Source organism: Budorcas taxicolor, chromosome 2 (assembly GCF_023091745.1).
Source record: "Budorcas taxicolor isolate Tak-1 chromosome 2, Takin1.1, whole genome shotgun sequence".
Classification (NCBI taxonomy): domain Eukaryota; kingdom Metazoa; phylum Chordata; class Mammalia; order Artiodactyla; family Bovidae; genus Budorcas; species Budorcas taxicolor.
In genome coordinates, this window is record NC_068911.1 from 17,529,641 (window position 1) to 17,554,753 (window position 25,113).

Here is a 25,113-nt window from a genome sequence, read left to right on the forward strand (position 1 = left end):
AAAAAAAAAAAAAAAGTGAACAGCCATTTCACCAAAGAGGACACACAGATGGCAAATAAGCAAATGAAAAGATGTTCAACACCATTAGCCATTAGGGAAATGCAAATGAAAGCCACAGTGAGATATTTCTACATGTCTCTCAGAATAGCTAATGTTAATAAATAGTGACAACACTAAAGGCTGGTGAGGGTGTGCAACAACTCATACATGGCTCTAGGAAAGCTGTTCAGCAGTATAAAGGGACACATGCTTAATACTCACAACTTGGATGAATCTCCAGAGAATTATGCTGAGCGAAAAAAGGCAGTCCCAAACATACATATTGTATGGTTCCATGAATATAACATTCTTGATGGGCGGTTGCTGGAGGTTGGGAAGCACGTGGGTGTGGCTGTAAAAATGGCAACTGGAGGGATTTGTATCAATTTCAGTATCCTGCCTGATACTATATTTGTAAGCTATTTCCAACCAGTCCATTCTAGAGGAGATCAGTCCTGGGTGTTCTTTGGAAGGACTGATGCTAAAGCTGAAACTCCAATGCTTTGGCCACCTCATGCGAAGAGTTGACTCACTGGAAAAGACCCTGATGCTGGGAGGGATTGGGGGCAGGAGGAGAAGGGGACGACCGAGGATGAGATGGCTGGATGGCATCACCGACTTGATGGACGTGAGTTTGAGTGAACTCTGGGAGTTAGTGATGGACAGGGAGGCCTGGCGTGCTGCAATTCATGGGATTTCGAGGAGTCAAACACAACTGAGTGACTGAGCTGAACTGAACTGAATTGAACTGAACCATGGGTGGCTCAGATGGTGAAGAATCTGCCTGCAATGCAGGAGATGCAGGTTTGATCCTTGGGTTGGGAAGATTCCCTTGGAGGAGGAAATGACAACCCACTCCAGTACTCTTGCCTGGAGAATCCGATGGTCAGAGGAGCCTGGCAGGCTACAGGCCATGGAACCACAAAGAGTTGGACATGACTGAGCAACTAACACTTTCACTTTTTCACTTTTGCCATTGAGGGAAACTGGGTAGAGTGCACAGGGCTCTCTCTGAATTATTTCTTACAATTGCATATGAATTTATGATAATCTCAAAATAAAACATTTAATTAAAAAACAAAGGATGAAAAATAATAGATAAAAAGACACAAGAGAAGTACAGGGTGTTTTGAGGACTGTGGTGAAATTAAATAGGCATTATGTGGTAGAACGGGGCTTCACTGATGGCTCAGTGGTCAAGAATCGCCTGCCAATGCAGGAGGCTCGGATTTGATCCCTGAGTCGGGAAGATTCCCTGGAGAAGGAAATGGCAACCCACTCCAGTATTCTTGCCTGAGAAATTCCATGGACAGAGGAACTGGGCAGACTACAGTCCATGGGGTCGCAAAAGAGCCAGACATGACTTAGTGACTAAATGACAACATGTGATATTAACAGAATTCTAAGCTGCACCTCGGTCAGGTCATCACAGTTGAGAGTCAGACGTCTTCAGTTAAGATCCCTGGTTATAAAGACTAGAAAATCACTTCTTAAGGAACTTATGCAAAAGAAGGGAATTTATAGAAAGTAATTGTATAAGAACTTTTGTTGCCAATGACAGAAACCCAATTCAAACTGGCTTGAGGGGGGAAAAAAATCCAAAAAAGGAATTTGGGCTCCTACAATATAATTGCAAGTCCAGGAATAATGGCTTCGAATATCTAGCTCCTTTTGGTGGCTCTGCTTCCTTCTGAGTCAGCTTCATCCTCAGCCTGAGGGGTGGGGCCTTATGGACTCCAGCAGCTCCTGACTGAAATCTCACCAGCATGGTACCCCAGGAAAAAAGGTGAACCCTGTTTTCCAATAGCATAAGCAAAAGTCCTGGGGTTGAGTCTCAATAGGCTGACTTGAGTGTTCCAGGCTTGTCCCTGAATTACTGTGGCCAGAGGGAAATGAACTCATTGGCCGGGCCTGGGTCATGCAGGCACCCCTGAAGGTTGGGGGTGAGGCCAGCCCCACACAAATTACATCGCCAAAGAGAAGGGGAGTCATGGTCCCTTTACAGAATGGGTGCTGGTCAGGCCAAACCGGCAGACTCATGGAATCCCAGAAATAGCCTGCTTCTTCATTCTCCATCCTCAAGCTTGGGTGTCCATCACTCTAGTTCAAACAGACATCCCAGATTAGACTGGAACCTTCAGATTCATTGCTCAGAAGAGAGTATCTGACTGGACCAATGTTGGTCAGATGTTCAGCTCTGCTTCAGTCACCTAAGAACAGTAGGGTGCGGTCACTTACTGGGTCCTCTGATGGACAGGATAGGTCTTAAAGGGGCCAGATGGATACTCCAAAGCTGCCTTTTATAGATCCACAGAGTTTCTGGAGGATCTAAATTAGTTCCTGATGAAAGAATAGGGCAATCTACTAAAGCAGGGCTCCCTAACTTCCCGGATCTAATGCTTGATGATCTGAGGTAGAGCTGATGTAATATTACAAATAAAGTGTACGATAACTGTAATGTTCTTGAATCATCCCCAAACCATTCCTCCCACCCCCAGTTGGTGGAAAAATTGTCTTCCATGAAACTGGTCCCTGGTGCCAAGAAGACTGGGGACTGCTGTTAACTAAACAGTTTGGCGATAAGGAGAATATGATGATGGGGGTGGGGGGTGGTGCCTGAGAAAAAGGCTGAATCCTTAGGTTCCACCTTGTTTTCCTTCTGGGCACTCCGAGGAGAAGAGCAGCGGGTGTGGAAGGTGGACTGCACTGACCTTCAGGAAGGCAGGGGTGGTCATGTTGAGACACCATGGTGGCAGGCAAAAGGGGAGGCTGGAGGCCCTGAGACAGTGCAGGCTTGGAAGCAACAAAACTGAGCCCTTGACATGGAGGAAATCAGTTATTAGGGAAGAGACTGGGAACTAGGGACTGGAAGCCACACCAGGTGTGCCTGGAGCAAGGAGGGTACCCCATCCTTGTTCTGTATATTACTGCGTGGTCTTGATCAGAGGAATCAGGCAGGAAGCCATGTCTAGAATGGGCAGGGGGGCAGAGAAGCCCAGCACCCTCGCCAGCTGACTCTCCTAGCTCCACACCCCGCTCCCTTTCTTTCCAGATGTGGATAGGACAGGTTCTCCGGCTTTGGTTGGCTCGATATCCACATCTGATGAACGCAGCCAAGAATCCCCAGCTGTGCACAGAGGGAAGTGTGAGTCAAGAGCCTTCATCTAACAGAGAAAGAACTTGGAAAGCAAGACAGCTAGAATGGGTAGTCAGGATGTTGATAATAGTGATGACAGCGAGGGGGGCAACCCTTTCTTGAGAGCCTCCTATTTCCAGACCCTGTTCTAAGACACTTCCAGTGGATCCTTTCCGTGAATCCTTGCAGCAGCCCTGTGGCGTGGCACTCTATAGGGTGCTACTATGTGGAATGCTTCCTACTGCCCCTTGTCCCAATACCTTAGCACACGCTCTTCCGTCTTCCTGGAATGCTGTTTGCCCAGCAAACTCTCACTCATCCACCGAGACCCAGTGCAAGCGTGGTTGTGTTCTGGTCACTTTCCCTGATGCCAGCCTGTGGATGGAATGACTCTTGCCTCCCACCAATGAACCCTGTCATGTCTGAATCACAATGTCCAGACAGTGCTGCCTCCCGAGCCAGACCAGGAGCGGGGACCAAGGCCTACCTCTCTCAGGGCTGGATGTCTGGCGGGTGCGGTCCCCTGTCCCCTGCCCACCCTGACTGCGGTGTCTCTCTCCTCATCTCTCGGCAGCCTGGCGTGGGGCTCGTTCACCTGCTGCATGGCAGCCTCTGTCACCACGCTCAACTCCTACACCAAGACGGTCATTGAGTTCCGGCACAAGCGCAAGGTCTTTGAGCAGGGCTACCGGGAGGAGCCGACCTTCATAGACCCTGAGGCCATCAAGTACTTCCGGGAGAGGTCAGTTCACATGGGGTCACCTCTGGCCACCGCTGGGAATCGGAAGCCCAAGACCCAGCCTCAGTGGCCACAGGGCTCCAGTTGAAAAACTCGAGTGGTTGGACAGAAGTGTTCCAAGGGGTCATGGGGTGGAAGGGGCAGGCTGGGTGAGGCAGGCAGAGTTTGGACTCCGCTGAGTTGAAATTTCTAGGGTATTTTAATATTTTATGGGGCGTGAGGTTGCCTTGGTCTGATGTGATCAGAGCTTGAGAAACTAAGAAGGGAATCAAGTTTGAGTGTTTGCCCTGGCTCCATGATTTTTGGAACCAAGGTAGGGTCACAGAGATGCTGAACTAAGGTTTCCTTCTTGGGCTCTGTCATAGCACTGAGTGAAAAAAGCACTCAGCATGAGATTGGTGATGACTGCCAGAGGAGAAGGGCTCCTCAAAGTCAGGGACCACATCTGATCACCTGCGTCCTTATAGACCAGCTGGGAAGAGAGGAGGTGACAGTGGATGGTGGGTGGATGTATGGCTGGCTGGATGACTGGGTGGATGGATGATGGAAGGATATACAGATGTATGTGTGTATGTATGGCTGGGTAGATGGTTGGATGGAAATATAGATGTATGAATGGATGGATGCTGGATGGTTGGATGGATGATGGATGAATGGATGCTGGATGGATGGATGATGGATGGATGCTTGATGGATGAGTGGAAGAACAGGCAAGTCGTTATCATATTTCCTGGGACAGCTCCTTAATAAACTACCTGTACCCAAGTCTTTATCACAGTCTGCTTCGGGGGTGCTGATTGGACATGCACTAAAGATTTTCAGTGGCAGGGAACGGGATTTCTCAGGACTGATGACAGAGTCTGAGGAGGAAAAGAGGGAGGGAGACTGTGAAGCTGGGCAGAGCCGAGGAGTCAGACTCCCCGTGGGGCACATGGAAGGGTTTCAAGCCAAGAAGTCTCAGGGTGGGGGCCACACAGGGACGGCGCTCTGACTGCTACAGACCCCTTCACCTCTCCTTTGCCACCTGAGCCTCCTTTCTGTCTCTGAACACGGCAAGTTCATCCCCTTTGCACCTGCCGTGTCCCTGCCTGGACTCCTCACTGGCTGGCTCACCAAGGTCTCAGCTCAGATGTTACCTGCTCAGTGTGGCCTTCCTTAGTCACTTAGTCTAAACTGCACACACACCCCCATACACCCTGTCCTAGTCCCTCTTTATCCCATTGCTGTTTTTTCATAGCACCTACATAACCTGACATTATTCTGTTTGTTTACCAGGAAGATCCCCTGGAGAAGGGAATGGCTACCCACTCCAGTATTCTTGCCTGGAGAATTCCATGGACAGAGGAGCCTGGCGGGGCTACAGTTCATGGGGTTGCAAAGAGTCGGACACAACTGAGTGACTCACACATACACATCGGTGTAATAGTTTGTAGACCGTGAGGTCTGGAGGGTTCTGCTATCTTCTTTCCCACTATATTCTGAGCACCAAGTACTGGACCAGGTACCTAATAGGTGCTCATTTAACATCTGGGGGTTAGTTTGATGTGTGTGTGTGTAATTTACCAACTTCTCTTTGGAGACCTCAGCCTCCCTGCCTGGTACTCTTTCAGCCTAAGCCCCACCATCATCGGGCAGATACAGCATCTTGTTGCTATATCAAAGTGCCAGGTCATGTGCCCAGGTCCAGGCCAATCGGTTGTCCCCAGGGAGCCCAGGACAGGTTGGCACACAGGCCCGCCTTACCCATGGCTGTGTACAGAGTGCGTCTACTAGGAAGGTGGGGGTGACTGGCAGAGCATGGGACTCATAGTAGACACTCAGGAATGTTTACAGCAGCCACGTAAGCAGCCTGGTGTTGAAAGTGGCCCCATTATCATTGCCTCTGCTGTCACCTCGGCTGTGGGAGAGCCTGGGGCATCCGTAGAGGCCCTCGTTTTGCTGAGGCGGAAGACAGGACCTCTATGCACCTCATGAACAAGAAGCTGCCGTTTGCTGGTCCCTCATAGCTCAGGCCCCAACGACGTGGGAGAAGATAAATGCTTCCCAGCATATGTGCGGAATATCACTTTACACGTTCATAACTTGAACATTATGCAGAGGTTCATCAAATTTTATTTTCCTTCCTCTCCAAGGAGAACATTTCAGCTTAGCTGGGCTGTTCACTTCTTTTTTTTGGTGGCTTCCCTACAAAGCGCTCAGAGCACACAGACGGATGTCTGCTCAGATCTGCAAGGGGCCTGGCTGCAGGGCTGAACTCCTGCAGGGGCCAGAGTGCTTGAGACCAAAGCCAGGGACACCCGAGAAGAGATCCTTGACCCCACCTGCCCATGTTTCTCAATCCCTGGGCCACAAGGGGTGGCTGTGGGAAGAACAGGGGTTTGGGAGTCCCCTAACCTGAATTTTCCTGATCTGTTGCCTGAGTGCTGTATGACTTGGGGCAAGTCCCTGAGCCTTTCTGGGCTGGCTTCCTCTCAACCACAGTAAGAGAGAGCCCAGAGCGCTCAGCATCTCAGGAAGCTTCAAATTGGATGGCCCAGGAAAGGTAGCTAGCACAATGTGTGGCTTAGGAGGGCATTTCATCTGTGGTTCCTGTCCCTTCTGCTACTGACACAAAGTATAAAACTTGGCAATGATGAGCTTAGGACAGTGCGGTAGACACTGGGCATCTAATAATCACGTTAATAACCACAGCAAACGGGTGGGTGAGGTGTCAGGTAGGCTGTGAATATAGAAGAGGGGTGTGGGGCCAGAGACGTCTGGGAGAGGGTGCAGGTTTTCTCAGATGATGCCCCCCGCCCCTGCCATTCCTGCCATCGGGAGAGGAGCCCCTGACTGAGGACAAGATGGGATCCTGTAGGGGTTGTTGGGGCAGAAGGGCCTGGATTGCTGCCCCTCCACCACCATCACACCGCATCCTTGTCCTGTTGGATTTTTCTTTGCAGGAGCAGAGGTGTGATTGGGCAGATTCTAAACTGTTTTTCAGAGTTTCGCAATGTAGTGGTGTGTGGAAGAAAGGTACGGGTGTGTGTGCACACGTGTGTGTAGCAGCCAGTGTGTCCCCGTGTGTTGGGCTTGTCACAGAGGCTGAACCTGCACGCCCTGACTCTGAGCAGCCTATGCCAACTCTGAGAAACATCTGGGATTAAACCCTCCCAGCCTCACCCTGCCTGTCGTCCCCAAGGAGGGCGGCTTAATGGGGCCTCCCAGGGGAGGGGAGGAAGCTGCAGGGTGAAAAGTTAAATATTTGCAGATCGGGGCTTTCCTGAATGCTTGATGTTCAGATCAGGTTTAACAGCATGGGAAGGAAATGAGACCCTGTTGGACTGGACTCCAGAGGGAATTCAACTGAGCAAACATCCCACCTTCCTTGGGGAAGCTGCAGTGGGTGGGTTCAGTTCAGTCATTTCAGTTCAGTCGCTCAGTTGTGTTTGACTCTTTGCGACCCCATGCACTGCAGCACGCCAGGCTTCCCTGTCTAGCACCAACTCCCGGAGCTCACTCACACTCATGTCCATTGAGTTGGTAATACCATCCAACCATCTCATCCTCTGTCATCCCCTTCTCCCACCTTCAATCTTTCCCAGCATCAGGGTCTTTTCAAATGAGTCAGTTTTTCTCATCGAGTGGCCAAAATATTGGAGCTTCAGTGTCAGCATCAGTCCTTCCGATGAACATTCAGGACTGATTTCCTTTAGGATGGACTGGTGGGATTTCCTTGCAGTCCAAGGGATTCAAGAGTGGATGGGTGGGAGTGAGCAGAAGCCTGGGGCTTCAGGGAAGGCAGCTTCTCCCCGCTGTCCCCACGCCGCCCGGCCCCAGGATCAGATCTCCCAGTCATTCCCTTGCCCCTTGCTCTGAGGCACAGCAGGCACTCGTCCCAGTCTCCGAATTTCCAAGTTCATTCGTTTACTGGCCTCCTCCCGCGCATGCGCAAACCGCAGGAGCAGGGCGCTTTCTTGGCTCTCGCTCTGTCCCTGACACCTGGAACCACAGGGGCTCAACAAGTTATTAACTCTCCGTAATAATTATATTGTTAATTATAGTGATGCTGTTCCCCCTCCCCGCCCCCCCGCCTCCCCGTTCAAGGGCCTTGCCTGTACACTCTCACTCAACCCTATGGAAGACACGAGGAAATAAACCCAGGCTGGAATAAACCCTGCAATTTATTAGCTGAGGGTCCCCAGGTGAATCACGTCACCTTGGAGACCTCCAGCCTCTAACGTCACCTGCCCGGCCACCTGGCTCTGGTCTGCGGAGCTTAGCAAAACACCCTCCTGGGTGTGGCGATGGGGTCTCTGGAGGTCACTCCAGGTGGGGAGCTTGGTACCACCCTGGGGGAGGCAGAGGATAGAAAAGCCTTCACAGGTGAGGTCTCAAACCAAATTTCTGTTTATTTTTATCACTTCTTCTTATTATTTAGTCTACTTGTGAGATCTTAGTCTCCCGACCAGGGGCTGAACCCAAGCCACCTGCATTGGAAGCACAAAGTCCCAACCACTGGGTCACTAGTGAAGACATCTCAAGCCAAGTGTTTAAAGGCGTGGCCAGCACTCCTGGCCAGGCGGGAGTGGGGTGGGGGCGCATGCTCCCAGGCAGAGGCAACAGTATGAACAAAGGCCAGACAGGCAACAAACAAGGGTATTTAGGAAAATGTAAGCAGTTTGGTGTGATTTGAGAGTGGGGAGCTGGTGGGAGTCGGGCCTGGGTGACTCATCTCTCTCACCCTCCTACAGTGTTTGGGGTGGGACGCTGGCCCAGAGGCAGATTAGATGTTACTGGGGTGAGAAGGTGGCATGGGGACCCTCCCCAAACCTCCTTCCTGGGTGCCAGGCCTCATGGGGCTTCCTACCTGGGGAAGCAGGTGGACATATATCGTTTTTCACAGCAGAGAGCCACCCCCTCTTTACCCATCCCCGGGACCAGTGCAGAAAGGGCCACAAAGACCCCATTCCTTGCTGGCTCTGCTCTGGCTCCTGTACGCAGGGAAACTTTCTGAAGGGCTGGTCTCCACCTCCTTACCTCCCACTCATTGCTCGACCCATTGCGAGCTGCTCCCCACCCCCGTCTCTGCAGAAAGAGCTTCCAGCTGCCCGGAGAATGGGCATACCCCCTCCCTCCTGCCCACCCTCTCCAGGCTCCCACCAGCCACTCTTCCAGGCGCTGGGTGCCCTCTCCCACCCTCCTCTCTGTTCCTTTAGATGGTGGTGCTCCCAAGTTCAGTTCTAGGCCCTCTTTTGACATTGGCCTTTGCGGTCACGCACGCACCAGGACTTATGAGTGCTTGGGCCCCTGCAGACCCCTGGCCCCATATCCAGCTGCCTCTTTAGTGTTTCCACTCTGGATTCCCAAAGGCCTCAAAAATCAACATGGTGGGACTTCCCTGGTGGTCCAGTGGTTAAGACTTTGCACTCCCAATGCAGGGCACGTGGGCTCAATCCCTGGTCGGGGAACTAAGATCCCACATGCCTCATGGCATTGCCAAAAAATGATAAACATAGCCAGGACCCATTTAAGATGGTCTCCCCCAAACTGGGTTCTGTTTCACGTCCTTCTCCTTTGCTTCTCTATGTCCTGCCTGAGTAAGCAGACATCTGCACATCTTACGCTTCATATCCAGACACCCCATATCCAGTGCTTTCCCCTGTGGGTGGGCCACTTCTCTCCATCTCCACTCCCGCCATCCTCATCCAGGGCGGCAGCTCTCACCTACTGAAGGGCACTTTGCCCCTGGCATCTGTCTTCCCCCAGCAACCAAAGTCTCTTCTCTCTGCTGGTCCGATCAGGGTGCCCCCACCCTCATCTGTCTGCTGAAACACCCCAGTGCCTCCCCAGAGCCCCAGGACAAAGGCCCAGCTCCTGTGGTAACTTACGAGCCTCGCCATGGATCGGCCCCCACCCCTCCCTGCTTCAGCCTCCGCTCCGCTGGAAGTTCCCCAGACAGGTCATTCCTCTGCTTCTGTTGAAGCCTCAGGACAGCTCTCCTCTTCACATGGGGTGCCCCCCTTCTTTGCCTTGTCGATTCTGGGCCTGCATGATCTTACTTCAAGTATCGACCTTAAAAAAAAATTTTTTTTAATCTTTTGGCCATGCTAAAAGTGGTATTTTAGTTTCCTGACCAGGGGTTGAACCCGCATCCCCTGCATTGAAGTGAAGTGAAGTGAAGTTGTTCAGTCATGTCCGACTCTTAGTGACCCTATGGACTGCAGCCTACCAGGCTCCTCCATCCATGGGATTTTCCAGGCAAGAGTACTGGAGTGGGTCGCCATTTCCTTCTGGACTGCCAGGGAAGTCCCTTAAGCATCCATTCTGAACTGGGTGGAATCCCCCATCCATTCTCTTTCAGCACTGGCCACGTGTGCACAGGGCAGGGACGCAGGTCCACTTCCTTTTAAATTCCCAGCTTGGATGGAGAGGGTGACAGAGGGCAGAAGGGCAGGGGCCTTTGGGGCAGGTCACTAGCCAGTCTGTTGGCCAAGGTGACCTTCGCCCTCTGGGAGCTGCCGCTGGATTTGCTTGCCCGTCCTTTTCCCCCATTGCTGCCGCCATGCTGAGCGGACCCCGCTCAGATGCGCCCACCTCTGGGACTGCTGACCTGGTCTCTCTCATTGTCCCCAAGGCTGGGCTGAGGAAGGCACTTTGGAGATAAGTCAGGTCTAGAGGTTTCCATGTTGTTGGGGGCCCTTGAAGCTCTTGAAGGCGGGCCTGGGGGTGTGGGGTGGGGGCCCCATTAATGCTAGTGATTGTTTTTCTGAGTAATAATTTGTAGCCCATGCAGTTCCGAAAATAATCTCAAGGTGCTAATATCTTGAGGTCTCTTTGTAAAACCCAATTTCAGAGAAATGGGAGGTAAAACTGTCAGCTGCACACAAAGATGAGGGGAGGGTGCTGGCACTGTGGATATTTATCTTCCCTGTATTTTCCGAATGTTCTGTATCATGAGCTTGCTTACAAAATGGCAAGAGAAAAAGAAAAAACCAGAGAGAGGCTCTTTAAAAAAAATCCATTTATTTCCCCCTGCCTAGGAATGGCACTTCTGATGGGATGTTATAGAATATTAATCTCCTATGCGTGGTCATTTATTTGCCAAATTTTCTTTTAATTTCATCCTTCATCCCATCATCAGTCCTCATTTAAAAATCATTGTGTTCTTTGTCCCCTGCGACTGTTTCTTAGCCATTTAGCCTCTGAGACGTGTCCAATCATAGCTCCCTCTTCCTCGTCTTTTCCCACTCTCGCTGCTTGAATGTTACTTCTCAGTAATGCCTCACACCTTATTTGTCTTTACTGGGGTCTTTTGATGCCACTGTTTAGTCTCAAGAGGAGCGAGATGCCCAGAAATTGGAGATGGCGCTGTGGAAATTTCTGGGCTCTCCCTAGATTCACCTGATAACCAACCCTTCGTGCAAGGAAAGCAAAGGGCACAGAGTGGGCCTTGAGCTGGGAACAGCCTTGCAGGACAGCTGCTTCCTGACCTCCACGTTCTCTCCAAGTGTCAGCCCAGTGGAGAGAAACGCGAGGCGGGGAGGCTCCGGGCACGCTCCTGCCCAGCCATCACTACTGCCAGTTCTTTTGGTGATTCTCATTTGCAGCTGGAACTCTGGGGAGGGCCCGGGAGACCTGCACCCAGATGACAACCTAGAACACGGAAGGCGATTGAGCTGATGCTTCCAGGAGGCTCACAAGTGCCCAGAGCCCATGGTCTAATGCCCAGTTCCTCAGATGAGATCTGGGGACCAACAGCATCATCCCACCTGAGGATCTGTTAGAGTTCAGACTCTCAGGCCCCACCCCAGACCTATGGAACCAGAATCTGCAGTTTAAAAAGCTCCTTGAGTGATCTGTGGTTACTGGCACATTTGGGGAATGCTGGGCTGGAGGACAGAGTGGATGCAACCCCGGTTATGGGTCAGAAGAGGCCCGTGGATAAAGACGGGGTCTGCACCTCTGTGCTGCTCAAAGTATGGTCCCCAGACCAGGGCCCATTTGCAGACACATCCGTGATAAAAAGAGAGGAACTGAGACACGTGCTTGGAAACTTTCACAATGAGTTGACATCACTGGTACACCCAAGCTTGCCTTTTGTGTGTGTGTGTTTTCATTTCATTCTCCAACAGTTCATTTTTATTGTATTTTATTAAAAAGTTGGTCCAAGGTAGGCTGAAAATTAAAGGGGGGGGGGTGTGAAACCTAGCCCTTTATCAGATGATTTGAGAAGCGCAGCACACAGACTGCCACCTTATACCAGGAAGTGAGTGGAGATTTGGGAAACAAGCCAGCCTGGGGCAGTGAGAAAGAGGTGGGTGGGGAGCGGGCTGGGCGCTCTGTGCTGGGGCGGCTTGGGACTCTTGCCACAGCAGAGGTAAGACCTGGTGGACCCCTTGCCAGGGTCCCCAGCAGCTGTGGCCACACTTGTGCCTGGAATAAGATGTGGAGGTACCAGGAGTCTCCCTGCAGGAAAAGATGTGGGTTCAAACTCTCAGACCCTTGAAGTCTCCCTGCTCCATCACTCACCTGCCTCCTTCTCTCCAAAGAGCAAATGCCCAGATTGCAGATCTTGTGGGTCATCAGAGCAGTGACCATGTGACAGGGTGGTCACACCCCTCACCACCCTTTTACACACTTACTGGCAGTCCTGGGAGGGGCCAAGCTGGATGGTGCCCAGCCCCACTTTCCATGGGACCTCCCAGCGCAAGTGAACCCAGGGTGGGTCTGGTGGAGCTTCTGCCAGCCAGGAATCTGCAGGCCACAACGGAAACATGCTTGAGCTCCAGGGACTGATAGGCCTGAGTTCAAATCCCTGCCCTGCCATCAGCCCGCTACTCCTTCTGAGCACTGCTTCACCCCCAGCGCCCCCCACTGACCCTTCAAAGTGCTTATTGAGATTCATGGGTCACCTCTCACACTACCATCAAAAAACCCCCACAAACCTATCTTCAGAAAGCATGTACTGTTTCCTGCAGGAAGTTGTACTTCAAATTAAAGAAGATAGTCACCTAGGGACACTTGAGCAGTTCCTTTTCTTTTAATGCTAAGCTCAGCCTTCCTGGATGAACCCAGCGGGCTGCTTGTAGCCGCAGGTTGCTCGTGCTCACGCTTAGTCGCTAAGTTGTGTCCAACTCTTCTTTCATCATTGTTCCCCCAGTGATGAAAGCATGGACCCCCGAGGCTCCTCTGCCCATGGGATTCTCCAGGCAAGAATACTGGAGTGGGTAGCCACGCCCTCCTCCAGGGGATCTTCCCGACCCAGGGAAAGTCTCCTGCATGGTGCTTCTCCCCAGTTCCTTGCCTCCCTACTTCCCCCTCCTTTCCTCCTCTCTAACATTCCTTGGGATACTTTTTGCCATCTCTGTGCTGGACCCCAACACTACAAGTGGAGAAGGAGATAAACACCATCCTTTTTCTGAGTTTAAAGTGTTTGCGGGGGGACCAATGATGAAACCGATTGAAAGTCACTGGGGCTACTCTGTTCTGACCCTCCCTCTATGCCGGATCCTCGACTCCCATCCTCATAGCAACCAGTGGGGCCGTGGTGTCTGTCCTCCTGGTCATTCCCACCACCACTGGTCTGCCCATGGCCATGTAGAAAATTCCAGAACACAGAGATTCAGAGCTTCCGGTGAGCTGCCCATTCATAGCAGAGCAGGACTCAGCCACGACGCCACCTCCCTCCAGGGCCCAGGTCTTAGTTGTACCCAGAGCATCTCTTGCCCTCAGGGGTTTCCTGCCAGGGAGCACGGGGTGGGGGGCTAAGAGTCAGAGCTCTTGCCGTAACTGACATTGCTGTACACCCAAGCTTGCTTTTTGTGTGTGCTCGTGTGTTTTCATTTCAATCTCTAGCAATTCATTGTTATTTTATTTTATTAAAAATTTAGTCCTAGGTAGATTGAAAATTAAGGGGGGAAAACCCAGCCCTTTATCAGATGGTTTGGTTGAGACCTCTCCGAGTTGTCCCCAGCCCAGCAAGTGATTTCTAACTGGCAAGTTTTCTCATGTGTTGACTACTGAACTCTGGGCCTCTTAGCAACAAGGTTTGGGTGTGCAGGAAGTGGGGTACCATGCCAGGCACAGTGGTTCTCTCCTGAAACATAAGCTCCAAGGTAACTGAAAGCAAAGTGAAGAACAGAGGGATGATGTCAAGTCGCAGGGCCACAGAGAAGGGCTTGGAGGTGCCTGCAGTGTGTGCTTTAGGACGTGCAGTAGTGGTTGGAATTGTTTCTACTTCAGGGGACTGGGTTATATTTGTCTAATGGCACTGCTCAGTGGTGAAGAATCTGCCTGCAATGCAGGAGACCTAGGAGATGTGGGTTCTACCCCTGGGTCAGAAAGGCCCCCTGGAGAAGGAAATGGCAAGCCTCTCCAGTGTTCTTGCCTGAAAAATCCCATGGACAGAGGAGCCTGGCGGGCGACAGTCTGAGGGGTTGCAGAGAGTTGAACATGTATGTGTGCATGTGCATGCATGCACACACGCATGCACACAGAAAGGAACAGCACATGACTGGGCCTCGTGGAGCTCTGGGATGTATTTGGGTTACACATGGGTGAGTGCCATGTGGGCATATGGACCTGCCCGTTCTCCGACTCTGTCTTCAGTGGCATGGGGGCAAGGGTCTAGATCTGGAACCATGTTGGAGAGCCTGCAGTTGCCTCCTCTCTGACCCTTGTCACCCTCTGCCCTGTGCTTGTCGCCCATCCCTGGCCTTGCCAGTCCCTCTGGAACTGCAGTGAACTTCGGATGCCAGAGGAGAAATTCTCACAGCTGTTGGTAGGAAAGAGAATTGTGGCAGACGTCGGAAGACCAGGGCTTTGTTTCTATGTAGAAATATCTATGGGAGTTGTTTTAATTTAGTTAAAAAAAGTAACACAGCTAATCAAAGTCTTTTGCCCACAAATCAGAACATAGAGGTAAATTCAAAAAGAAGGCTTTCCAGGAGTGGGGAAAGATTAGAAAAATAAAAGGCTTCAGATTTAATCCCCTTTATTCTCATTATCTGGGGTCAATCACCGTTAACCTTTTGGTATACGTTCTGCCAAGTAATGCTTTGTGCATATCAGTGTGTAATTTGATTAATGAATGGATTTTTTTTGCTGCACTGGGTCTCTGTTGCTGCCTGAGGGCTTTCACTAGTTGTGGCAAGCAGGGGCTCCTCTCCAGTTGCGGTGCACGGCTTCTCATGGGGGTGGATTCTCTCGGTGCAGAGCGTGGGCTCTAGAGTGTGGGTTCAGCAGTCCCGGTGCGCCGGTTTGGTTGCCCCGCGGCATGTGGAGTCTTTCTGGACCAGGAATCCATCCTGTGTCCACTGCATTGGCAGGCGGATTCTTAGCCCCTGGACCACCAGGGAAGGCTTAGTGTGTAACTTTTCAAACACACTGCACACTTGCTTTTGTCATGTACCATTTGCACGTGATTGAACATCTTTTTGTGAGAGCGCATAGGCTTGCATCCCTATTCTGCCTCCAGTTTATCAGCTGAATGGCACCCGATCGGTCATGTCACCTTTCGATACCTCAGTTTCATCAGTCAAATGGAGGAATGATGCCCATCTCACAGGGCCGCAGGAAGGATCCCACAGGGCGATGGTGCCAAGTTGCTTTGCCACGTGTTCTCCGGGGTGGGGGGGGGGGGGTGCTACACTTTTCCAGGTCCTGGGTCTCTGCCAGCTCAGCCTGATCTTTCTTACGCCAGCTTTTGGCTTCTTTTCTTTCCAGGATGGAGAAGGGGGACGGGCACGAGGAGGAGGACTTTCGCTTGGATTGCCGCCACGAGAGATACCCCGCCCGTAAGTGGCCTCAGCTGCAGGAGCTGGCGCTGCGGATTCGTAGGCTGTCTGAGAAGAGAGGACCCTGGAGATGGGCCAGGCCGACCTCTCCCTGTGCCCCTGCATTTCCCCCTAGACACACGCTGTAGAGGGTGAAACTGAGGCTGTGGGCAAGCAGAGCAAGCCTTCTGCGTGCAGCAGCCACAGCCCTTGCAATGGGGTTGCAATGCTAAGGCAGCAAGAGGAACGCTGCGTACCTTAAAGACAGACGGGGAGCCACAGTTCCGTGCAGGCCGGGTTCACCATGGGCTTGAAGGGACAGGAGCTCTGGGGTGGAACTAGCCAAATCAGGGGAGTCCCAGATCCCAAGATCTGTTTGAGCCGTGAATGCTCCCGGAAGCTCAGAAGGCTTCACTATATAGGACAGACTCTAGGGCTCCTGTGCAGAAAACAAATGTCAGAAAGCAAAATAGAGGGCAAAAGAGGAAGGCTTTGCTCCAGACAGAAAAGAAAAGAGCTGATACAAGATTAAAGGGGCAGAGTCTCATCTGAGCCTGCTGCTTGCCCACCTTGTGCTCCCTGCCCACCCCCACTCTGTACTAAGGACTGTTTTTTGCCTGATCTCCTGTTCTTGCTGACCACCAACCCCGACAGCCAGGATTATTATCCACACTTTGCAGAAAGGAAGGCTCAGAGAGGCGGAGCCACTTGCCAAAGGTCACACAGCTTAGCTAGTCAGTGGCAGGACTGTTAGAGCAGATGCTCATATGTCTCAGACCTGTTAGGAGACTACAGTGCCTCCCAGCTGCTTGTATCTGTATCTCTGTGCCTGGGAGCTTGCTCCACCTCTACCCACAGAAGGCAGGAAGTGCACAAGGAGGCTGGCACATGGACACCCTGGCTCCCTCGCCCCTTGAGTAGGATCGCCTGGAGGTGTGTGATTTGCAGGATTACCTAAGTGTTACCAGTCTAGGGGCTTCCTGGTGGCTCAGTGGTAAAGAATCCACCTACCAGTGCACGAAACGAAGGAGACACAAGTTTTGGCCCTGGCTCGGAAAGATCCCCTGAAGGGGGAATTGACAGCCTGCTCCAGTATTCTTGCCTAGGAAATTTCATGGACAGAGGATCCTGGCCGGCTGCAGTCCATGGGTCACAGAGGGTCAGACACGACTGAGTGGCTAACACACAGCACCATGCCTAGCAGCCGCCTGGGCTGGCCACCTTCCCTCCCTGGGCCACGCTCCCCCTCTGCCAAGGCTGGCGGCACCTCTGAGGTGTCTCCCCTTTCCTCTAATTCCTGTCTCAGGGTCTGCTTCTGGGGAGCCTGAACAAGATGGCAGAAATTTAAACTCAGGTCTGTCTGACCGCACCCTCTGTGATCCTAGTAACTGAGTGAGGAATGGCTCTGATGGGAGAAAGAAGACGGAGGCGGGTGAAGGAACCTGGGAGGAGACCTGGTTGGGGAGCAGGAGAGGGTCTGGTCTCCATGCTGAAGGAAGAGGCTCCTGGGGGAAGCACCAGTCCAGGAAGGTGGTCAAAATGCTAACTGCTTGCCTGAGGAACTAGAGTGTGCAGTGGGCGCATATACTGTGGTTTCATGTCAGGTGTCAGGATGGAGGGCTTCCTGGAGGAAGAGGTCAGGAACCAGGGCACGGAGGTGGCTGGGAAGTGTCATCTCCTCTGATAACAGAGGAGAGCAGGAAGCACATGCTAGGGATGGGCTAAGAGCCCTGGCATGTTCAGAGCCCCACCCCAGAGCACCACCGACTCCCTGCTTGGACCTAGCATTGCTCCCTCCCAGGGGGGCCCTGTAGAGTGGGCAGGAAGCCCTGGGTGGAAAGAGGTCTTGGGGCTTGTCTTGGGGGCAACTGGGGAGACAGGAGGAGGAAAGGCCAGATCCCTGAGGCCTGAGGATGGAAGAAAGAGCTGAAGGAGTATCTGGCCCTGAATGCAAGCCCTGGGATGGAGAGTGGGGACAGCCAGGCTCAGGGGAGCCGCAGAAGCCCTGCACCCCCAGCCCAGCCCCAGCGCCCACTTCACCTCCCAAGCATCAGATGCATTCCCCGGGTCAACAGCCCATGGCGAATTCCTTCTTTCGTGCCCCCAACAAATACTGAGCTGTGCAGGCCCTCCATCTTGGCACTAGAGATGCAACCAGAAGCCAGATCAGACAAAGCCCCTGCCTGTGAGGCAGGGTGTCTAGAAGAGAGAATCAAGTGAGATGTGAACTCAGAAACAGATAAGACCATCTCAAGAGCTAAGGAACGTGATGATAAAGCGGGTTCTAGGAGACCCCTTTAGAGCCACCTCTTTGAGGAGCGGCTGGAACGGGCACTTAAGGAGTGAGAAGGAGTCAGCCAAAGAGCCTTGTGGGCAGAGGGGCGGCAGGCGCCAAGTCCCCAGGGCAGGGACAGCCAGCCCTGGAGGCCTCGGGGCTGGGGTGAGGAGAGCAATGGGGAGGTGGGGGTGGATGGCGGGCGGGGGGGATGGGGCTGGGGGACCCAGGAGGTGGGACTATGTGAAGGAGTTGGCTCTGCAGTGGGGAGCCCAGGGGCATTTTGAGCAGGGAAGAGACATACCCTGGAGGTTCTTCTCTTTTTTTTTTTTGGTATTTATTTTTTTATTCGGCTGCACCTTGTCTTATTGTGGCACATGGGGTCTTAAGTTGTGGCATGCAGACTCTTAGCTGTGTCTTGAGGGCTGTTAGTGGCAGCATGTAGAGTCTAGTTCCCTCACCGGGGATTGAACCCAGTCCCCCTGCATTGGGAAATGAGGCGTCTGAGCTAGTGGGCCACCTGGGAAGCCCCTTACCCGGGTTATTTATCTGTATCTACATCATCTTTATCCATACCCATATCTACCCATCCTCCTTCTATCCATCTGCACTGTGGGAAAAAAGACGGAAGGGGAGGAAGAGAGAGACCAGGAGAACAGCTTGGATGCCGTCGCCATCATCCCAGGAGTGGTGGTGGCCTGACCTGCGGCAGCAGAGATAAAAGTGGGCGAATTCAAAAACCTTTTGCTGGAAGGGTTGTCAGCATGCCTGTTTGTGTTCCTCCGGAGCAGATCCCAAGATGAAGATTCAACAGCAAGTGCCTTATGTGGGGCATCCCAAAAAATGCAAATAGGCGCCGGGCAGGCAGGCTCAGCAGGGAAAGGCAGGTGGCAAGTGAAAGTCACCTTCCAAGTGGTCATCAGCAGAGCCTCCGCTGGAGGACTCGGGGAGCCAGGGCAGAGCACATGGTCCAAGTTATCCCCCGAGCCGTGACAGCAACTGTCCTTGGGCATTGTGTGAGGGCTGCTGGAGTGCGGTGGGGTGAGGTGCATGAATCTCCTGGGGTGGATTGGAGGAAGTCTCCACAGGAGGTGAGCAACATGCTTCACTTGGTGGGGAGGGGGTGCCCACAACATCAGCTTGTCTGATTGGAGGTGACGGATGGGCCAGGAACCTAGGATATGCTCGGAAGTTTCAAGTCAGCCATCAAGGGTCAGATGTCACCCACTGATGGAAACGGAGAGGATGAGTTTGAGGGGGATGCAATGATATGGCATCTGTGTCAAGTTTTAGGGGTGTGTAGGGTTGAGAACAGAGACAGTTGAAGCTGGGGGACAGCTGAGATGGTCTAGAATCGTGTAGGGTGGGGAGAGATGGAAAGGCCACGAGGTCCTAACACCCTGGGGCTCAAAGAGAACCATGGAAGGGCTTCTCTGGTAGTCCAGTGGTTAAAACTCTGTGCTTCCTATGCAGGAGGCATAGGTTTGATCCCTGGCCAGGGGACACCCATGTGCTGTGTGGGATGGCCAATTAATAAATAAAATAAAATCACTGTAAAAAATTAGGTAGCTTTTAAAAAGAGAATGAGAAGCAGGGAAGCTGGTGGAGAAGGGGCTGCGGCTCCCAGAGGTTTGTCAAACCCCAGCCTCTTGGGGAAGAAAGGAACCGTGGACCCCACAGTGCCTCTGCCAGGCGTGCCTTTCATCAGGCAGCCAAGCTAGTGGGTTGGCTGTCTTTCCCCTGGGACCAGTGGACCCTCTGGGGACTCAGAGTTCAAGCAGTGAGGTAGAGAAAGACCCGGTCTGCTGTTGGAGCTGAGGGCAGGGGCAGCAGAGCATGGGCAGGATGCTGGCTGGAGGGCCCTGGTCACTTTTATTGTCCTGAAGTGGGCTGTCTGTGGCCACGTGAAAGTCATTGATTCACTCACGTATTCCACAAATCTTTGCTAAAGATGCTTCTCTGGGCTGGGCGTCGCATGCTGGGCTCTGGAACATGGAGGTGAAGAAGGCGAGTCTGGGCCCAGGAGCTCCCAAAGCTCTGCTGTATTGCTGGCCAGAGCTACCGTGGGGTCAGCGCAGCCGCTGTGACAGCAGAGGCCAGGCGCCTCACCCTGCTGAGGGAGGGAGGGGTGGAGAAGAGGAAAGAGAGGGGTGCTTGGTCTCCGGGTGTTCCGGCTTGGTTGAATTCTGCAGCTATAATGATGATACCTGGACTTGATGAGGAAAACAGCCAAGCGGAAGAGCTCCGTCAGCCCCACCAGGTCTGATGACAACATCTCACCCTTGTGGATGCTCTGAGGACTTTACGTTGATCCTCTCCCTCTCATCTAACCCCAAACACATGTAAGAGCTGGATCATAAAAAAAGCTGAGCGCTGAAGAATTGATGCTTTTGAACTGTAGTGTTGGAGAAGACTCTTGAGACTCCCTTGGACTGCAAGGAGATCAAACCAGTCCATCCTAAAGGAAATCAGTCCTGAGTGTTCATTGGAAGGATTGATGTTGAAGCTGAAGCTCCAATACTTTGGCTACCTGATGTGAAGAACTGACTCACTGGAAAACACCCTGATTCTGGGAAGATTGAAGGCAGGAGGAGAAGGGGGTGACAGAGGGTGAGTTGGTTGGATGGCATCACCAACTCAATGGATGTGAGTTTGAGCAAGCTCCAGGAGTTGGTGATGAACAGGGAAGCCTGGCATGCTGCAGTCCATGGGGTCACAAACAGTCAGACATGACTGAGCTAATGAACTGAACTGAACTGAACAGATAGACCCGTTTTACAGACGGGGAAAGTGAGGCCCAGGGAGGTTATGGTTGTGCCAGGAAGAGGATGTGTGCCCAGCCTGTCTGGTTCCAGAGCCCATACCCCGAGTCATCAGGGATGGGCTGCCACGTGTCAGTCAGTGGCTCCACATGTCGAGCATACCCCATGCATACCCCAGGCAGCCTTTGGGGGTGCAAGGCCCAGCCACAGTGGACTGGGTCCTCACATGGGTCATGGGCTAGAGAGCAGCCTGATACCACCATCCAGGGAAATGACACCATCTGCAGAATGCGGCCTCTTAGCTGCTGGTGGAGTTTGGGCCAAGAAAATGTTTTGGAAAGGCCTGGACCTGTTTTGCAATATTTCTGTGCTGAGCAACTGTTCAGATCTGGTGGTGGACTGACTCCCCGGCAGGAGGCACGGGGGAGAAGGAGTGCCAGGGAGCCCGCGTTATTAAACACTTACTGAGTGCAGGTTCTGCTGAGCACTTCATAGCTGCTGGCGCAGCCCTGGGAAGGAGGGGTGGCTGTTCTTACTGTATAGATGGCGAGATGGAGGCTCTGAGGTGTGGATTGACTTTGTCAAGATTTCTGGTGGGATCTCTGGGCAGGATGGCTCCGCTTGGCATGTAACTCTTTCCCTTTATCTTGGGAACCAGGCGGTTCCTGCTCTGGCCCCCAAACTCCTCACCTCATCTCTTCCCTCTCTTCCCTGCCTCAGTTGGCTGAGGCATGGCCTTTCTCTTTCTAGAACAAGCAAAATGCATTCCCCATCCCCCACCCCAGGACCTTTGCACATGCTCTTCTCACCACCTGGAATGCTCTTCCTTTAAATCTTTGCTTGGCTGGCTTTGTCTTCTCTGAAATCTCAGCTGAGGGCCACTTTCTCAGAGAAGCTCCCCTAACCTGCACCAGCTTCCCCTGTCAACATTGTATCACTTGTGTCTTCTTCACTGTGTCTGTACCTCTCTGAAATTATATTTACACACCTGGTTCTGGTTCTGTTGCCGTTCTCCGCTGGGTTCCATGAGATTAGGCTCCCTGTCTCTTCTTAATGAATAATTTATCAATTGATTAATATTCATATTAGTGAATAATGTAATAGTGTGTGTGTGCTCAGTCGCTTCAGTTGTGTCCAACTCACTGTGGACACACAATGGGCTGTATCCCGTCAGGCTCCTCTGTATCCTCCAGGCAAGAATACTGGAGTGGGTTGCCGTGCCCTTCTCCAGGGGATCTTCCCAACCCAGGGATCAAACCTGCCTCTCTTGTGTCTCCTGCATTGCAGGCAGATTCTTTACCCACTGAGCCACCTGGGAAGCCCAATATATAATAATACAATTAATTAATGTATCATTGCTTTTTGGCTGTGCTGGGTCTTGGTTGCTGCGCGCAAGCTTTTTCTCTAGGTGTGGTGAGCAGGGGCTACCCTCTAATTGCATTGTGCAGGCTTCTCTTTGTGATGGCTCCTCTTTTTGCAGAGCACAAACTCTAGGTGCCCGGGCTTCGGTATTTGCAGCTCGAGGGCTCTAAAGCATAGGTCTCAGTAGTTGTGGGCACATGGGCTTATTTGCCCCGAGAGCATGTGGGATCTTCCCAGACCAGGGATTGAACCCGTGTCCTTTGCATTGGCAGGTAGATTCTTAATCACTGGACCACCAGGGAAATCCTAGGCACCTTATCTTCTGTTTTGTTCACACCTGTATCCTGAGAGCCTGGAACAGTGCATGGCACACAGTCGGTGCTGAATTACTGCTTTAAACTTCTCATTTTCTCGCACTGTATCCCACTTGAGAACTCCCTTTTATATAAAACAGTTATGTGAACTTTTGCTTTTCTTAACTGTTCTAAAAGTTGCTATTTTTTTTTCTGGGGCTACTATGATATAGATTCTGCCACATTTTTTTTTTTTTTTTTCTGAGCAAAGTGTGTTTTTGAAACCTACCTCTGGGGCTCTGCAGTGCCACCAGCTAGCTCAGGAGCTCCTCAGATGTGACATTTCATGGAGGCGATGCTGCCATATGGTCCAGGTGTTTGCGTCTTCCTTTTAGGGGCAACTGGGGTTTGCAGCTGATTGCAGCTGTCAAGTTCAATGCCCGAGACAAGCTTCTGACTTTGCCAGGTGTGTCTGCGAGGCTGGGCTGGCTGAGAGGCTGTCACTCGCCGGGTACAGAGGTGGCTTCTGAGAGCTCTGTCTAGACGTGTCTCTGCCGCCGCTGCCCTCAGAATAGCAGAGGGAATTTCAAGGAAGACTTTTCTGGTCTCGGAGCAACTTGGCATTTTTATTAGATCAAAATCAGATCCAATGTAGTACTGCCTGCGTTGGCTTCTTTTATTAAAATGGAAACAGACAATATTTCTGAAATAAATATCAATGCCAACTTGCTGGGCACACAGCTTGCAGATTTCTGAGACCCTGGCACTGAGCTAGAGAGAGCCAAGCCAATGTCAGTATCAGAATCCCCTGGAAGGCTCCTTGCAACACAGATTTCCCAGTCCTGCCCCAGAGTTTCTGGCTTCTTGGAATGCAGATTCCCGGGCCCCGCTGGAGTTTCCAGCTGAGGAGGGTGGAGCCTGGAATCCTGCATTTCCAGGGCTGCTGCTTTTGCTGCTCCGTGGACCAGACTCTGAGCAACACTTCGCCCCGGGCTCCCGCCAGGAGGGAGTCTCCATCTCGTCACCCACTAGGCTTCCCTGGTGGCTCAGATAGTAAAGGATCTCTGCAATGCAGGAGACCTGTGTTCGATCCCTGGGTTGGGAAGATCCCCTGGAGAAGGAAATGGCAGCCCAGTCCAGTATTCTTGCCTGGAGAATCCCATGGACAGAGGAGCCTGGCGGGCTGCCGTTCATTGCGTTGCAAGAGTCGAACATGAGTGCAAGGACTATCACTCACTCACTGGGCTGTTCAGCAGCTTCTGGGTGGAAATTGCTGCTTCTGGGGTCATGTCTCTTCCCATCCATCCCCCAAAGACACAACCTGAATCATATCTTCTTCACCCCCTCCCAGCCCAAACCCTCCAATGAGAGCATCCTTGGTGGGGTGGGTGTCAGGCCTGTACTGACTCCTCCCAGACATTCCTCCAGAAGCCTTCTCCCGCCATCCCACCCCTGCTTCAGGTTTCTTTCAGTCACTCAGCGCTCTCGGAATCCTTCTCTGCTAACTTTCTCCCCACTGGAATGGAAATGTCAGGAGGATGGGGACCTTATCACCACATTCGTGCCTGGAACAGGGTTGGTCCTCAGGACCTTTCCAGTGAATGGTCCAGCTCACTTCATCCTCATAAGTTCCTTGGATTTCAAGCAACAGTGTTATTTTTCTTGGCTCACACGTCTGGGTGACTCCAAGCTCAAGCTGGGTCATTGTTCTTCTTTATGTCCATTTTTGCCCCCCTTAGTTCGGGGCAGGCCAGGAATCTGCATCAGGTAAGTCTGATGATGCAGAAGAAACCCCAGGTACAGAAGGAACCCTGTACTCCCTGGGGGGCTGTCGCTTCCACCTGGCACCCAGCATCTTTGCAGTTGCAGCCCTCTGCTCCGTATCCCTCCAGCCCTGTGTGCCGGGCTTTCTAGCCTTACAGACCATCTTGTCTTCCTCCAGCCACCATCGCTATGCTTTTCATGCCTCCAAAAAGCCTCATTTACCTGCCAACAACCTATTTCACACTCTGTTCCTTCTGCCTGAAGTGACCTGCTCCCTGCCTCCATTTGGCCAAAAAAAACAAAAAACAAAAAAACCTACCAGTGGAATTTTGAGCTTCATGGGGCTTTCCAAGTCTAGCTCAGATGTCCAGGAGTAGCTAGCAATCAACCCCCTCTCCAGTCCCAACAGAGGAGGTTGTGTTCACCTCTGCATTTCCCTGCCCTGCCTTTTGAATAGACGAGGGTGAGGTTTACAGTGGTTACAAGCCCAGCCTCTAGAGTGAAGCTGCTTAGGTTCAAATTCTAGGGGTCAAACCTCAAGGATGTAACCTGTCTGGACCTGGGTTTCATCTGTATGATGGGCATAGTGATGGCACCTAACTTCCATTTCTGAGGATCGCATGAGTCAATGAATGCGGGGCACAGTGAGTGGCTCCCTGGCACAGTGAGGACTGGAGGAATGTTTTCTCCTGTCATCTCTCTCTCTTTTTAAATTTATTTCTGGCTGCACTGGGTCTTCGTTGCTTCACTCGGGTTTTTCTCTGTTTGTGGTGAGCAGGAGCTGCTTTCTAGTTGTGGGGCACAGGCTTCTCATTGCAGTGGCTTCTCTTGTTGCAAAGCACAGGCTCCAGAGCTCAGGCTCAGTAGCTGGGTTGCATGGGCTTAATTGCTCCTCGGCATGTGGGATCTTCCCAGACCAGGAATTAAACCTGTGTCCACTGCGCGGGCAGATGGAGTCTTATCCACTGCACCACCAGGGCAGTCCTG

The 25,113-nt window shown here is 52.1% G+C and overlaps 1 protein-coding gene across 1 annotated transcript in view; it reads left to right on the forward strand.

Moving 5' to 3' along the window:
- GSG1L (GSG1 like) overlaps positions 1–25,113 on the forward strand; it is a 254,066-nt gene that overhangs the window by 223,262 nt on the left and 5,691 nt on the right. Inside the window, exons 5-6 of the mRNA XM_052636124.1 lie at positions 3,750–3,917; positions 15,621–15,691. Coding sequence (XP_052492084.1) covers positions 3,750–3,917; positions 15,621–15,691 — 239 coding nt within the window. The remainder of the gene's footprint in view (positions 1–3,749; positions 3,918–15,620; positions 15,692–25,113) is intronic.